The sequence below is a fragment of the Athene cunicularia genome, assembly GCF_003259725.1.
Source record: "Athene cunicularia isolate RWA chromosome 7 unlocalized genomic scaffold, athCun1 chr7_part1, whole genome shotgun sequence".
Classification (NCBI taxonomy): Eukaryota; Metazoa; Chordata; class Aves; order Strigiformes; family Strigidae; genus Athene; species Athene cunicularia.
Window position 1 is genome coordinate 32476650 of NW_020799107.1, and position 13573 is coordinate 32490222.

A 13573-nucleotide genomic window follows, 5' to 3' on the forward strand; every position below is an offset into this window, starting at 1 on the left:
GCTGCAATTAATTTATTCAAAGGAAAACAAAAGGAGAAAGGAAACGACATAAAACTATATGCCTAGTCATGTTGGTTTTACTTCTGTTCTGTTCTGCTGTTATTCTGCTCCAATAAGGAAATTTTGTCTAAACAAAGAACGTGGAACTTCTCCTGGATAAGATTCCAGAAAAACAAGTAGTTTTCATCTAAGATGAAAAAAGATTTCAAAGCTTTTATACAGTATATAAATGATCTTATTCCTTCTTTTACATTAATAAAGGTGAGCTGATGTACCAAGCATTATCTTGTAGAGCTGGGAACTGAAAATACAAGTCAGAACACGCTCTTCATTCATTTTATCATGCACTTTGGGAGGTACAAAATCCCCGAAAGGAAGACTTCATGAAACATGAGAAACATAGAGCTAAACGTGCAACAAAATTGTGAGGACAGATCAACTGCCTTCGGCATATTCCAAGCAAAAAGGTCTACCTGAGCTGAAACTAACAGAGCACTGAAGGACCAAAATATATTATGATAAAAGAGTAATGACTGCAGCTGAATATATCTGAAAATGTACACATAGAAAAGAATAAAGTAAGATTTGTAGAGTAACACTCAAGCATTATACAAAAGAAATTCAGAAAAGTTTGGCACTTGAAGGAAAATTATAATCCTCCTATGTAAAGCAGAACATATCTCTACCTCTTCCACGGAAGTTAGTTCTACATTTTTTTCAAGTTGATACAGATCATTTAGGACAGTGATGCTTCAGGCTCAATACTAACGCAAAGATTTCATGGTAAGGGTCTGCATCTCCAGAAGGTCACCCAGAAACTGGAATGTGGAGTACACAGAGCATTACTTGTAGTTCAGAAGTGTAAATCTAACACACAACTAATATAAGGAGAAACACAGGCAAACAATGATTTTTTTTTTCAGTAACATTTTCATTTTAAAGATTCTAACAAATGCAGACAAACAGATTTACAATTAATATGTTTGGGATTTTTGTTTTACTTACATATCTTTGTGATCCATCATATTCACATCTCTCAATTTTTCCCAAGCTGCCATCTGAAAAGTAAAGTTTCTCCGCCCTATGATCAATGGTAAGTCCATTTGGTGTCAGAATATCTGTACTAATGATAACCTGTGCATTTTTGCCTGAGAGGGTAGATCTCATGATGCTTGGGAGCTGCTCATTCCAGTTAGTCCAAAACATTAAGCTGTATTAAAATCAAAATAACAAACAAAACCATAAGATACATTTTATAATTTAATTCTCTATGAAATGAGCAACAGAAAAAAAACCTTACGCCTTCAAAGACACTTATGAACAGCATCTATAAGTAATTGTGATAATCAATGGTGAATAAGAAATTGTAATAGCCAGCATCCTATAAATTATAGCAGTTTCCTAGTTCATTAACTTGTATACAAGTACATACATTTTTTCTTTTCACAGGTCTGTTCTATTCTGATCATGGTCATATGGTAATAAACCATTACACAGAGATATAAACTGTAACGATATAAACTTAATTCTGCTAATGTGTATATTAGTAATTTCTAATAGTGAAATTAATCTGCAGCTTTCCCCATATTATAACAGACCAAAGGACTGCTACGCAGAAGGTTGGTAATGGGGAATTAAATGATCCTAATATATTCTATAGAAGGCTCAATCCCCCCTTGTTAAACAATAGTGGATAAAATGTTAATAAATGAGTTGAGAATGTAGTTTATACACTGATCCGAACCTGCCCATCCTCTCACTGCAATCTCCATCAGGATTCAGTTGGATTATTTATGATACCTAGGTAAATAATGTTTAGTAATACAGCACAAACTCTTAATTTGCATAAACTGGACATGAAAATATTTTACAATACAGCATAAACTGGGCATGGAAATAGCTACCTCGACTACCCATGCAACGTTGCACGTTCAGCTGTCACAAGTTCAAAATAGAACTTAATAATGCAGAAATGTGGCCTGGCCTCCCCAAAGAGGAGACACAGTTGCAAGAAGCAGAAGCAGCAGGTTGTCTTTCTTCCAGAATTAACAGAGAAGATTAAAGTCACTCAAATCTGTAAGACACTTATTTGCAAGAGGCTGGAGTAAAAACATAAACCCTCCTCTTATCTTCCTAGGAAGCACAGTCTTCTTGAGAGTGGCGGGAAGGAAACTAAATTAGATTTCTTTCCAGGATGTTGTCCACAAACACCGTAAATGTACATCCCTTGTTACAGAGTTTCATACAACTCTGATTTTTGTGATAAACACGTGGGTCTATCAATTTGCCGCACAAGAAATTCAGATTTCTTTGTAAACGTTTAAATTATTATTTTTTTTTAAGCAAGACATTAACATGTCTGACAAAAGAAATCAGTAAAAAAATTGGTCTTGATAATTTGCATTTAGTTCACTTTTCTTAAAACCAGCTTGAATTTTTTAACATTCCATTTACTTAATATTTAATCTGAAACATAAAAACATATGAAATATTGCATCTTACTCCTGCAATTGCTTAGAAAAAAATGACAACATTGACATTTGTCTCCTAAACGAAGAAATCTACTTAACCTTCATAGGGTTCAGCAGCATGAGTTGGCTGTGAAATAAAGAGGTGCTGCTGCGTCTTTGACATTAAGCAAAAATTAAAATCTGCTAAGAAAGATATAATACATACTTTTGACATTCATCTAGAGCCAACACATGTGGATGATCCTCTTCAGACATTGTTATTACTGCTTCCCGGTTGAACGCTCCTCGACGTCTCTGGTCTACAGTGTGTCTTGTGATTGAGGATGTGGTTGAACTGGTCCAATAGATAGTGTCCCAAGCTCTATGATAAGCAAGTCCCTCCACTGACCCAACATCTGGAAGACATGGTTACAGACAGGACCAAATAAAACTCCTTCTAATGAGACTTTTTTTTTTTTCTTTTTCCTCGAAGGTGATCCTCCAGAATCACAGAGTTCAGCTATTTCTGCCTATTGACCCTGTCAATTCTTTTATCATTTCACCTCTTTAGGTTTTTATTGGAATCAACGTCTTTTTTTCTTTTTCATAAATTTAAATTACAAAACATAGAGAGGAAGATCACTATTAATATCCCTGGATTATATTGGTCAATTCTAACACTCATTAAATTAATATTTTTTATTACAGTGTCCCCAGATAACATGTTAGAAATAAAAAGCATTTATTCAAGACAGCAATAACTTAGTCACAACTTCAAACATCTTTAAGCTAAGTCTTCGGCATGTTTGCACTAATTAGTTGTATTATTTAGCATTATCTTCCGATGTATTTTCTAACACAGATACACATTACAGTAATAGGGATCAAAGTGTCCTGTTGTTATTAATTTTATATAATTTTTTTAAACACCTGAAAAATACTGCAAAAAGACCAACTCTGAAGGTCTCAGCATAAATATGTTATTTTAATAAGCCACAATACCATGGTCTTTCATTCTACATAAAAAAAAAAAAAAAAAAAAGTGAGCTAGAAACAAAAGCAAATATTAATAAGTAGCTAAAGCATATATTTAACATCCAGAAAAGATAAACTGTATCTGATTCCAATACATAAAAGCGACAGACTGTGAGAAATAGGAGTAATTATTTCCTACCATTATTTTTGAATTACTACAGAAATGTGTGTTGATTACTTCACTTATTATTTTGTTAGAAACAAATAATTTTAGACCAGGAGGTTCACGCAGCTTATTAATGATCTACAAAAGGCAAAACTCAAGAAATATAATAAGGATTACATTATGCCGGTCATTACAATTTACATTCAGCTTGCTGGAAGATGTAATTTTTACCATGCAATTCATATACACAGAAAGTCCCAAAGTAAGTTTGATCACTCTGAAACTGCTAAATGTAAATTAAAACTATGAGACAAGCAATTATTTATCTATCTTTTTAAAAAAATGTTTTTCTTTCTAAAGCATTTGGGAGATCTTCTGACTAAATTTTCATTACATATCTATAAGACAAGTCTCACTGACTTGTCTTAAAGAAAGAATAGAAAAAATAAATTAGACGACACTCCATAAAGTGAGATGAATATATGTAAAAAGGGTACTCCTACTTATGAAGGAGAATTTATGAAAAAAGATATCTTCAGTTCACATGTAACTGAAAAAAGTGACCGAGTTTAACTTTTAAAATGGCACTGAAAGCAAGTTGAAAACTATAAAAACTCTTCTGAACATTGCAAAGATTACCTTTTTGATAAGAATTGTGATTTTTCAAAAAGATGAATGGGTTACACGAATGTGTTCTTTGAATGCAATATTTAGTTGTCTTATTAATTTATTTTGAATTCTAAGCATCAAAACCACATTGAGATATACTAAAGGCTTTATTTTTTTTTGGTTCAGAAATCACCAACTGAAATCAAATTTATTCCCTTATTTCAAACATTGTGACAGAGACGGGCAAACACTTCCCGAAGTATTTTAACAGCAATTAGAACGTGCCTGAATGCAGGCTTAGCATCAACTATGGTTTATGTAGTTTCTGGGCGTGTCTGTCTATACTCTGAACTGAGAAAGTCAGTAGTTTCACTCTCGGGTCTTGCACCCGGAGAACTCACACCACCCACATGTTTCTTTATACCAGGGTAACCTTCTGGAACAAAACAACTAATTCTGAGATGTAACCCACGTATTCTTCTGGCAAAAATTTGCTACTCTTTCTGAAAAAGACTTTTGGGGGTATAAACAAGACCACATTTGTTCCTTTTGCCTACAGACACCTCCTGACCACTGAAATCTCCACACCTCAAACACAACTTAACTTTCTCAAGCCACGCTTCCATGCAAAAAATATCCTTGCCATCAGAACATCAAAATATCACTCTTAGGACCGACATACAGTATTAGGCAGCATAAGCCAGAAGAAATCCTAAAAATTATAATTTCTCAGAGATGTAGAAACACAAGACAGGATTCAAAGGAAAGCTGGGCTGCCCAAATCATCCCAGAGGCACCAGGGCAAGCACTGCATACAAGAACCACTCTGCTCTCTGCCTGGGGCTAGGGATCACTCCCTGGGGCAGAAGTCTGTACCATTTAGATACAGGCTCTGATATACTTCTTGGTCACTTCTGGCAAGTCTTCCACTAACTGTGAAATAAAAATGAGTAAATGTGATAAATGTTACCGTGAAGAGTCAGGAATACAATTCTAACTTAAACTACTATTTTCCATTAAAATTATATGCTGAATCACAATTTACAATTCTCTATACTAAAACCAACACTCTTAGATATAATTTAGACAATGTTTTAACTCTTAGGTTTCCCTGTGTGGAGTCAGGAGCTGGTCTCGATAACGCTTGTGGCTCCCTTCCAACTCAGGATATTCTGTGATTCTATTAAAAAATAACAGAAGATTAATTGGCTTTTTCTGACTAATTCCACACTTTATTTGTAATAAAAAAATCATCATCATTTAATGCACTAATTTTACCTTTAATATCTTTGAATGTTGAGTGTTTCCTCACCTTTATTATGGAAGTTTTTAGAAAAATGAAATTAAGTCATTGGCTTGTGGTTAAAGACACAGCCCTTACAAGGTAGAATTTAACTAAGATTTGCTGCAAATAATGTGCTTCATTTGAAAGATGAGTATCAGAAAAATATTTTCTAAAACTCTTCTGTAGTAGACAAAAGATAATGATGTTCCTGCCACAACTATACTTGATGAAGTAAAACACAACTAGAATGATGAAAATGCTCTTCAAATACAACATGTGCAGGTTTACTTACAATTTCTATTTTTAATAGATATAAGTAAACACCTATACATGTATTCTGTGTATTTTCTGTATTTAGGAGATATACAGAAAATAATAATTTGATACTTTTAGAAATCTGTAAGTAAGGTGCTTTTAAAGTCAATGGCATAAGACTGAAAGATTAGATGGTAAAGTGACCCAAGATTTTGGTAAGTTCTTACAACAGAAAAGACAACTAACTTTGCACTTATTAGCGTGTAGTATGAGCTGGATGAAGTACCACTGGTACACTATTCAGGCAAATCTTCAGTATAATGTTATCAGTGCTAATACAGTTTTTTTTTGTTATTTTATATTGTTTCTAGGTGCAAATAAACTTTTTGTTTTAGAGGTTAGTGGAGGATGCCAAAAATTCATATAAATCCTTTTATCACTGATAAATGCCACAACTGGTCCTAGAAATGGTCATCTAGGCACTTTCAGCTAGATTAATAATTTCTTCATTGCTTCTGTCATGTAAAACAAGGCCATCATATATTCTATCATAACAGAAATCTTAAGTACCTAATATGGCATAAACAACTTGGAACTGTAATCAGCAATTATTTAATTTTCCCATTTAGCCTATGAATATTATACCACAGGGTCAGCAAACAACCGTATCAAGGTGGTTCCTTAAAATTAAAACCTTCTAGCAACTTCGTACTGCCGAAGGCAGGACACCGGAGAAGATTCCAAAGCAACTCCATCCTAGTGTTATATCATTACCAGTTTGCATTGGTATTATTTTATATTTACTTATTTCACACTGCCTCTAAGAAACATTCTAGAGCACTTTTTAAAAGTTAATTTATTATTATATATTCAGTTGCTTTAAAATATAGCAAAAATACGTACTCATCCTATCTGGTGCTACAATTGGGGGATTCAGTCCCAAGATCTACTGACATGAGGAAAATTAGCAATTTGTTTACTCTCAGCTTCATATTTTCATAGCATCATATAATATTCCGAATTAGTAAAGCATAAAGAAACTGGAAATGAAAAGAAACACATTTGTTTCACTGACATATTGAATTAAAACACTGATGGCATTAGATGCCTACAGCACTGATTAAATTTATTCTAGCCATGAAGCAACAGTTTATGATTTTCACATGAATAGCATACTTAAATGAAAGGAACATTAATACAATATGATATTAATATACAAATACTCACATTATTCACCTGCCACTGACATTCTGAATTAAATCAGTAATGGGGTGTATAACTGATTAAATATCTAGACAAGAGAATGCAACAGCTTATGATTTACAAAGGCAATGGTAGAGTGATCACATCATTACGTTGCCAAATGCTATCTATCACTTTTGCTGAATTTAACGAAGATGGATTGCATCCCACAGATGAGATGCAGCCTATAAATATTGTCATGCTGATCTTCATCTGACTTTCTCAGGGAACAGACAAGCAACAAATCAATAACTGAGGAACTCAGATTAGAGCTCCCTTATTACTGCAAACAGAAAATAAAAATACTAAAGGACATAAAGTTTAAATTATCCAATAGCTGTTGCCACTGACTTTTAGTAATGTATATACTACTTCTCAGTTTCCTAGATTTTTATCTTCTATCTTCTACCTTCAAAATTCTCTTGAAAGTTCACAGTTAAAACTTTTCTGGTTCCACCAGTTCAATTAGCTTTTTCCTTTGATTTCATATTTTTACCAACTCCTTTTCTTTAGCAAAGTTGTAAAGCAAAAACAACTGTCAACATCATAATGTTTTTAATACTGAAAAGCCATCAAAGTAATAAAATTGAACATAAACAGCGCTTCAATATCAGAAGTTTGGAGAAGGCTTTAATGTTCAGTACTTAACATTAAACACCTGCTTGATCTTTATTCATTCTCTGAATGGGCTTTCACAATACTCCTTTCAGGATACAGCGTGTCAATTGTTATACCAGACTGGTCACAGGAGATGGTCCTGCTTTCTGTCAATCTGTTTGTGTGATAGAAAACAGGTGGTCACCATTTGATCTGAGGTGAATAGAATGCCTTACAAGCAATAAAGCACCTGAGAAAAAGGGTTTATGTTCACGTATCTGACTGCACAATCAGAACTTTAAATAATTCTTTACCCTTCTACTTTGCTCTTCAAGTACCATAAAGTGGGAAGCCTTTTGCTAAACAAAAAGTCTAAGACAATAATAAGTTGTAATAAGAAAAATTAAAAAAAAAAAAAAAGAAAAAAAGAAAAAAAGAAAAGGCAAGATTGACTTTTATTTGCCTCGAAAATTAGAGGGTGATTTAAGTTCTTCATTGCTTCTGTCAGTCACATGTAAAACAAGGCCACCATATATCCTATTGTAACAGAAATCTTAAATATCTAATATGGCATAAACAACTCTGAACTGTAATAAGCAATTATTTAATTTCCCCATTTAGCCCAAGAATATTACACCATAAATCAGCAAACATCTGTATCATTTTTCTGTATCTCCAAAATATAAAAACATATCATACACTATTATACATTAAAGGTTACTACAAGCAGTAAGATCGTATTAAAGACAGAGGTTGGGTTCTTCAGGGCAACAACTAGCTTAAGTTCAAGCCACTGCAAACATCTCCATGGACGTAACCTTATTATTCCTTCAAATCTACTGCAGTAGCCACGACTGAAAAGAGTGAAAATTTGTTGTGAATCATTTAAAGAGAAATAAAATCACACCTTTTGGTTTGGTAGAAAGTATAATACTGAAATCTCACATCTAACAAAACATTTGGTGTCTTCCTAATGACACTTAAAAATTGAATCTATGTGCAAATAAAAATGAAAATACAAATACTGGACATTTGCTCAAGAAAGACTTCTAATATATTCAGCAAAAGCTACAAGGTAAATATCTTTCTGGATTTATAATATTTCTTTAGTCTATGCCAATGAAGATATATAAAATATTGTATGTAATTACTGTATCGGTGAAATAAGTTCAGTGTGAAAGACAGACAGACGCCTAAGTAGTAGGTTATTTACAGTGAACATCATCAGTGAGCTTATGAAGGTCTATACAAAATAACTGATGAGACTATTCAAAGGAGACATCAAAATTTAGCACGAAAAAGAGCACGAACCTAACCTGCAGCTGATGACTTTCATCATACGTGCATGGACTAACCAACCAACTGAACAGCAGCGTAGAAATGGATGATATTTCTGTGTGATGACGTGCACTAGATTGCGATTCAGTGTACCTGTGGTACAACACTGGCAATGCCCAGTTTGGAGCCAGACAAGGCAGATCTGCACCTCTGGGCAAAGCCGGACCTTTGAGAGCAGGTGACCTACTGATACTCTGTGAATACCTGCACGCTCACTAATGTGGGGTTATAAACTTACAGACTGATGATGATGTAAATCGGACAGAGATACCAGAAGGAAAAGCTGATCCTGAAAGGATCAGTCAGCAAGTTGTACAGTGTTTCTAGAACATTTTGTTTGTTTAATTTCATTATGAAGACTGACAGAAATATGTTCTTCACTCTTACAAACACTCTGAGTTATTCAGGCAGAGCTCTGTAAAAGCTGCATACCAAGAAATAGATAATTCATAGCGGCGTTTCAATTTTAGATTTTTTTTTTTTTTATTGTCTCCTACCAGCATTGATGGTTTTTCTACATTTTGCTATATAGTTTAGCTTACTTGTGGATCAAACTCAAGCTCAGAAACTCTTAGTGAGAGAACAGAAACAACGTCACTAACTTCTTGGTCATTTTTACCTGAGTATAGATGGAACAAGTACTTTGGAACTCTTTAAAATGAGGAAAAAAGTGACTCTTGAAAACAGTAAGCTTGATCCAGAACTATGCTTTTATGTGCACAAATACTGGGTTTCTTTCTGGCTCCCAGTTAGCATTTAAAAATACATTAGTGAAGCCACAGTAGATATTATCCTTACAATTTGCTGTGATAACCAGCTTTTAAAAATCAAGGCTGGTTTATGCTACTAAATACAACAATTATATGTTTAATTCTATGTCCACATTCTTGTAGACCATACTATCTTTGTTCAAAGAATTATTTATCCCTTTTACCATGGGGGAAAAAATAACCAACAGCTTTTAATGAGAAAATCTGTATCTACCTCCAATTACTATTTTTCCCCCAACAATGGATATAGCCCTTCCATAGCTGTTCCCTGACAGGTCACTGAAGAAAACCACATCAGCAGAGACGCAGACCTGCAATATTCTGTCCTATCTTATCCTAGATATAACTTACTCCTTGATTAGGTTTAGGGACTGTCTTACAGTCAGCAGGGAATAATGTAGCAAAGGAATAATGATACATCAGATACTTAAGGAAATATAGGGAACTCAACCACCTAGAAAAACAACAGTAATTTGTAATGTAACCCAACCAGTCTAGTTCAATATATCATTGCTAGTTAACGAGTGTTATAATATCGTATCTTCAAAATAAAATATCCCTGTAAAAGGCTTTAAGAGCAGAATGACTTTTAGAATTAAAAAAGCTAACATCAAGAGATAGAAGTGTTTTATGAAGTATTAAAAAAAATCTTAACAATTGCCATAGATTATTTTTTTCTAATTACAAGCCCACATTATCTTTTTATACATTACATGTAGACGAAAAAATTACTATTCAGCCGTACCACCTTTAAATCGATACTATTAGAGTGACTACCTTAAGACTAGTAAGTCTTCTAATAAATACATATACTCATTCATTTTTATTGGTACTGTTGAAGTAAAACCAAACACTATAGAGATATTAGAAGCATTAATGGGAGAACAGCCTAATAACCTAGTAATATTTGCTGGATCACATTACTCATTAGAATAAAACAAATTAAAAACGACAAGAGACGTTGTTCTGTATACCTTTCTCCTCACAATTCACCAGAGTTTTGCGTTTCATGCAGCTAAGCCACAGTTGGTTTATGTAAAAATTTACATCCGCGAATATTTACATCAGTAAAAGTTTAAGCGTAAGATGGAAAGTTGAGGCAGTCACAGATAGTATTAATTCTTCATGAATAATCTCATGTTTAATAGTCAGAAGCACCTTTCCTGAATACTGAGGTTGGGAGTGCTCAGGGCAGACTGAACTAGATCAGTGTATGTCAGCTCCCATCATGAATACATTTCAGAGTTTCAGACCAGGAAACAGCTAAACAAACCATGAAATGTGTAAAAATACCTATTTCTAGAGTAAGAAGTGCTTAATATACAGTTAGGAAACTTTATCCACCTATAGTAACAGCTCATAAATTTCACCCATTAATCATAATACACAGCCACATGCGGAAACAAAATATAGTGATAAACCAGACACTGTGCTTTACACTAACAAGGCTGCAGTTGTAATAATAAATTTTAGTTTTTTCTACTTAAATGTCCTAAACTTAACAATAGCCTCTCACTTTCCCTCCTTCAAAAAGTGAAAGTCACCAGACCTATATTCTGACATATACAATTATAATAAATCCAACTCATTTATGAAATGAAAAGCAACAATATTAAAGTATTTATTTTTAACAGATTAAAAATTTCTTTCTTGGAGAAGAAATCTCCAAAACTAAAGGGATCTCACACAATGTACCAAATTTAATGCTCTGTAAGAGAAATGGGAACATAAATGCCTTTTTGACAGTTAAATTGGACCCATTTAGTTAGAAAGAATAGTAGCACACATTGGAACACCTTTAAAAGATTCAGACTGTAAAAAGCCTTACAATACATCACAGAATCCTGACACTATGTTAACAGTGAAAAGATTTTTGCCTTCTATAGACACTAGTGCCTAAAGTTCAAAACAGAAGGAGCGTTTTTTCACATAACACTTCCTTTTGTGCTGTGAAAGACGTTACACTGGCAAAATGTCTCAGTGCCATTGTTTGCACAGTTAAGAAAAAGACAGCTCGTTGAGAGTATCTCATCTTAATACTTTTTCCTCTTTCTCGCTTGCCTTCTTTTGCCTTTTCTCTCTTTTTTGTTTTGTTTTGTTTGTTTTTTCCCCCTCTCTCTTTAGTTTCAAGCTTCTTCATTGCTTTTCTGTCTAGTGTTATACCACTAACATTAAACATACTTGAACACTGCACTATTGTTCTATAGATACAGCGAAGCAGGCTTTGGTTAATGAATATATTACCTCAACTTCTACCTATGATAAAAAAAAAAAAAAAAAAAAAAAAAAAAAAAAAAGAAAGACTACACCATTAAGTTAGAAACAGAGTTAGCTGGGGATGGGGTGGAAGTCTTCCTTGTATAAACAGCTTTGAAACAACTTAGGACAACCACAAGAAATGCTATGAGGCAACTTCTTGTCTCCCACTGCAGATTAGTCATCCACTAGCATGTCACCCACTGTCTAAAGCTAATCTTAATTTTGTATTTGTACTGGGATGGAAGGTAGCTCACACAGATGGTTTATCGGAGAGATGGTTTGAGATGGTCTTCTCTGTTCTCAGTCAATAGAAATTTTAGACTCTTTCAGAGTTGCTGATACACAAATGTCATGTTCTGCAGGGAAGGAAGAAGGAAAACAGACGCTCCTCTGGCACTCTGCTTCTAGGCAGGCAGACAAGGAAGGATGCCGCAGCAAAGAAGAGAAGTTTAGCAGCTGGTTTGTGAAATAGGACTTAATCTTGGATGTTATAGAAGAAAAAAACCCATACGTTTATCCCATCTAACATAACACTTTTTTGGCTTATTGGGTCAATCCACAGTGTTAATCATCTTATATGTAATAGGAAACTTTGAGAAAAATATACTTTCTTTGACTTTCTCCGAGTCAAACTGGGACCTCTAATTCCATGTAGAAGAGATCTCTGTTCAGATCATCACATCATTAAAAATAAACTTGCCATTTATCAGTTGGCAAAACAACAGTCAGCGGGTGACGTGGTATGAGAGGGGATAAGCATATAATATTAAAAATCTCATATCAAATAGATGCTTGCTTCTGTTGAAACATTTTCATTTTCAGTCATTTCTATTTACTTTAAAATTACTTGCTGATGGAAGATAGGTCTATTTAGATCTGTAAAGATTTAAAATACTTCAGGTATGTTGATCAGAGTTACTTCAAAATGGATTCCAGTTTAAACACCAAGGAAATTGGTTCAGAAGTTTCAAATAATAGTGTTGTTCTGTCTAGAAGTGATTAATGACGACAAAAAAACCCCACAAACAAACAAACAAAAACCACCAGTTAAATTTGAGAGAATAGACCCTTATATTCCAATGAAATTGATAACCTGTAGAAATTGTGAACAAGTCAGATTTCCAAATATGTCCTTGCCTAACTGTGCCTTTAACTGCTACTGGTTTTTCTGTATACTGCTCCATTACCTCATTTTAACCTAGGTTTTCAGTAACAAATTCTCTCGGAGAAACCGGCAACAGTTAGAAGTTCTAGTTCTGGTAGGGCTGAAGAGAGATTATAAAGATTATTTGGAGATGGCCACCCTGATTTAAACTTTCAGATATATTTATTACCTTTTGTACCTTCTTTTGTATCTAATGCCTTCTTTCCATTTTCTGCAAAGCCTACAGTCCACTGGGGGCTAAAATTAAATGAAAAAACAACTTCCAAAGTGTATGCAGATCTCCTCTAGACTACCAAATGAATTGGGATTTGATTTATCAAGGCACTGGTTCTCACAATCAAAACCTCCAGAAAGCTTATGTGAAATGAAAAAATACTCCTTTTTGCAGACTGAGTCCTTTATGATTCCTCAAACTGGAATAACAGAAATAATAATAATAATTATTTTATATATATATATATA

At 33.9% G+C, this 13573-nt stretch overlaps 1 protein-coding gene across 1 annotated transcript in view; it reads right to left on the bottom strand.

The window, feature by feature from the left end:
* The window catches only part of LRP1B (LDL receptor related protein 1B), a 568332-nt gene that overhangs the window by 157917 nt on the left and 396842 nt on the right, over positions 1–13573 (bottom strand). Inside the window, exons 42-43 of the mRNA XM_026852527.1 lie at positions 2677–2866; positions 1006–1210 (exon numbers count right to left, since the gene is read on the bottom strand). Of these exons, the coding sequence (XP_026708328.1) occupies positions 1006–1210; positions 2677–2866 (395 nt within the window). The remainder of the gene's footprint in view (positions 1–1005; positions 1211–2676; positions 2867–13573) is intronic.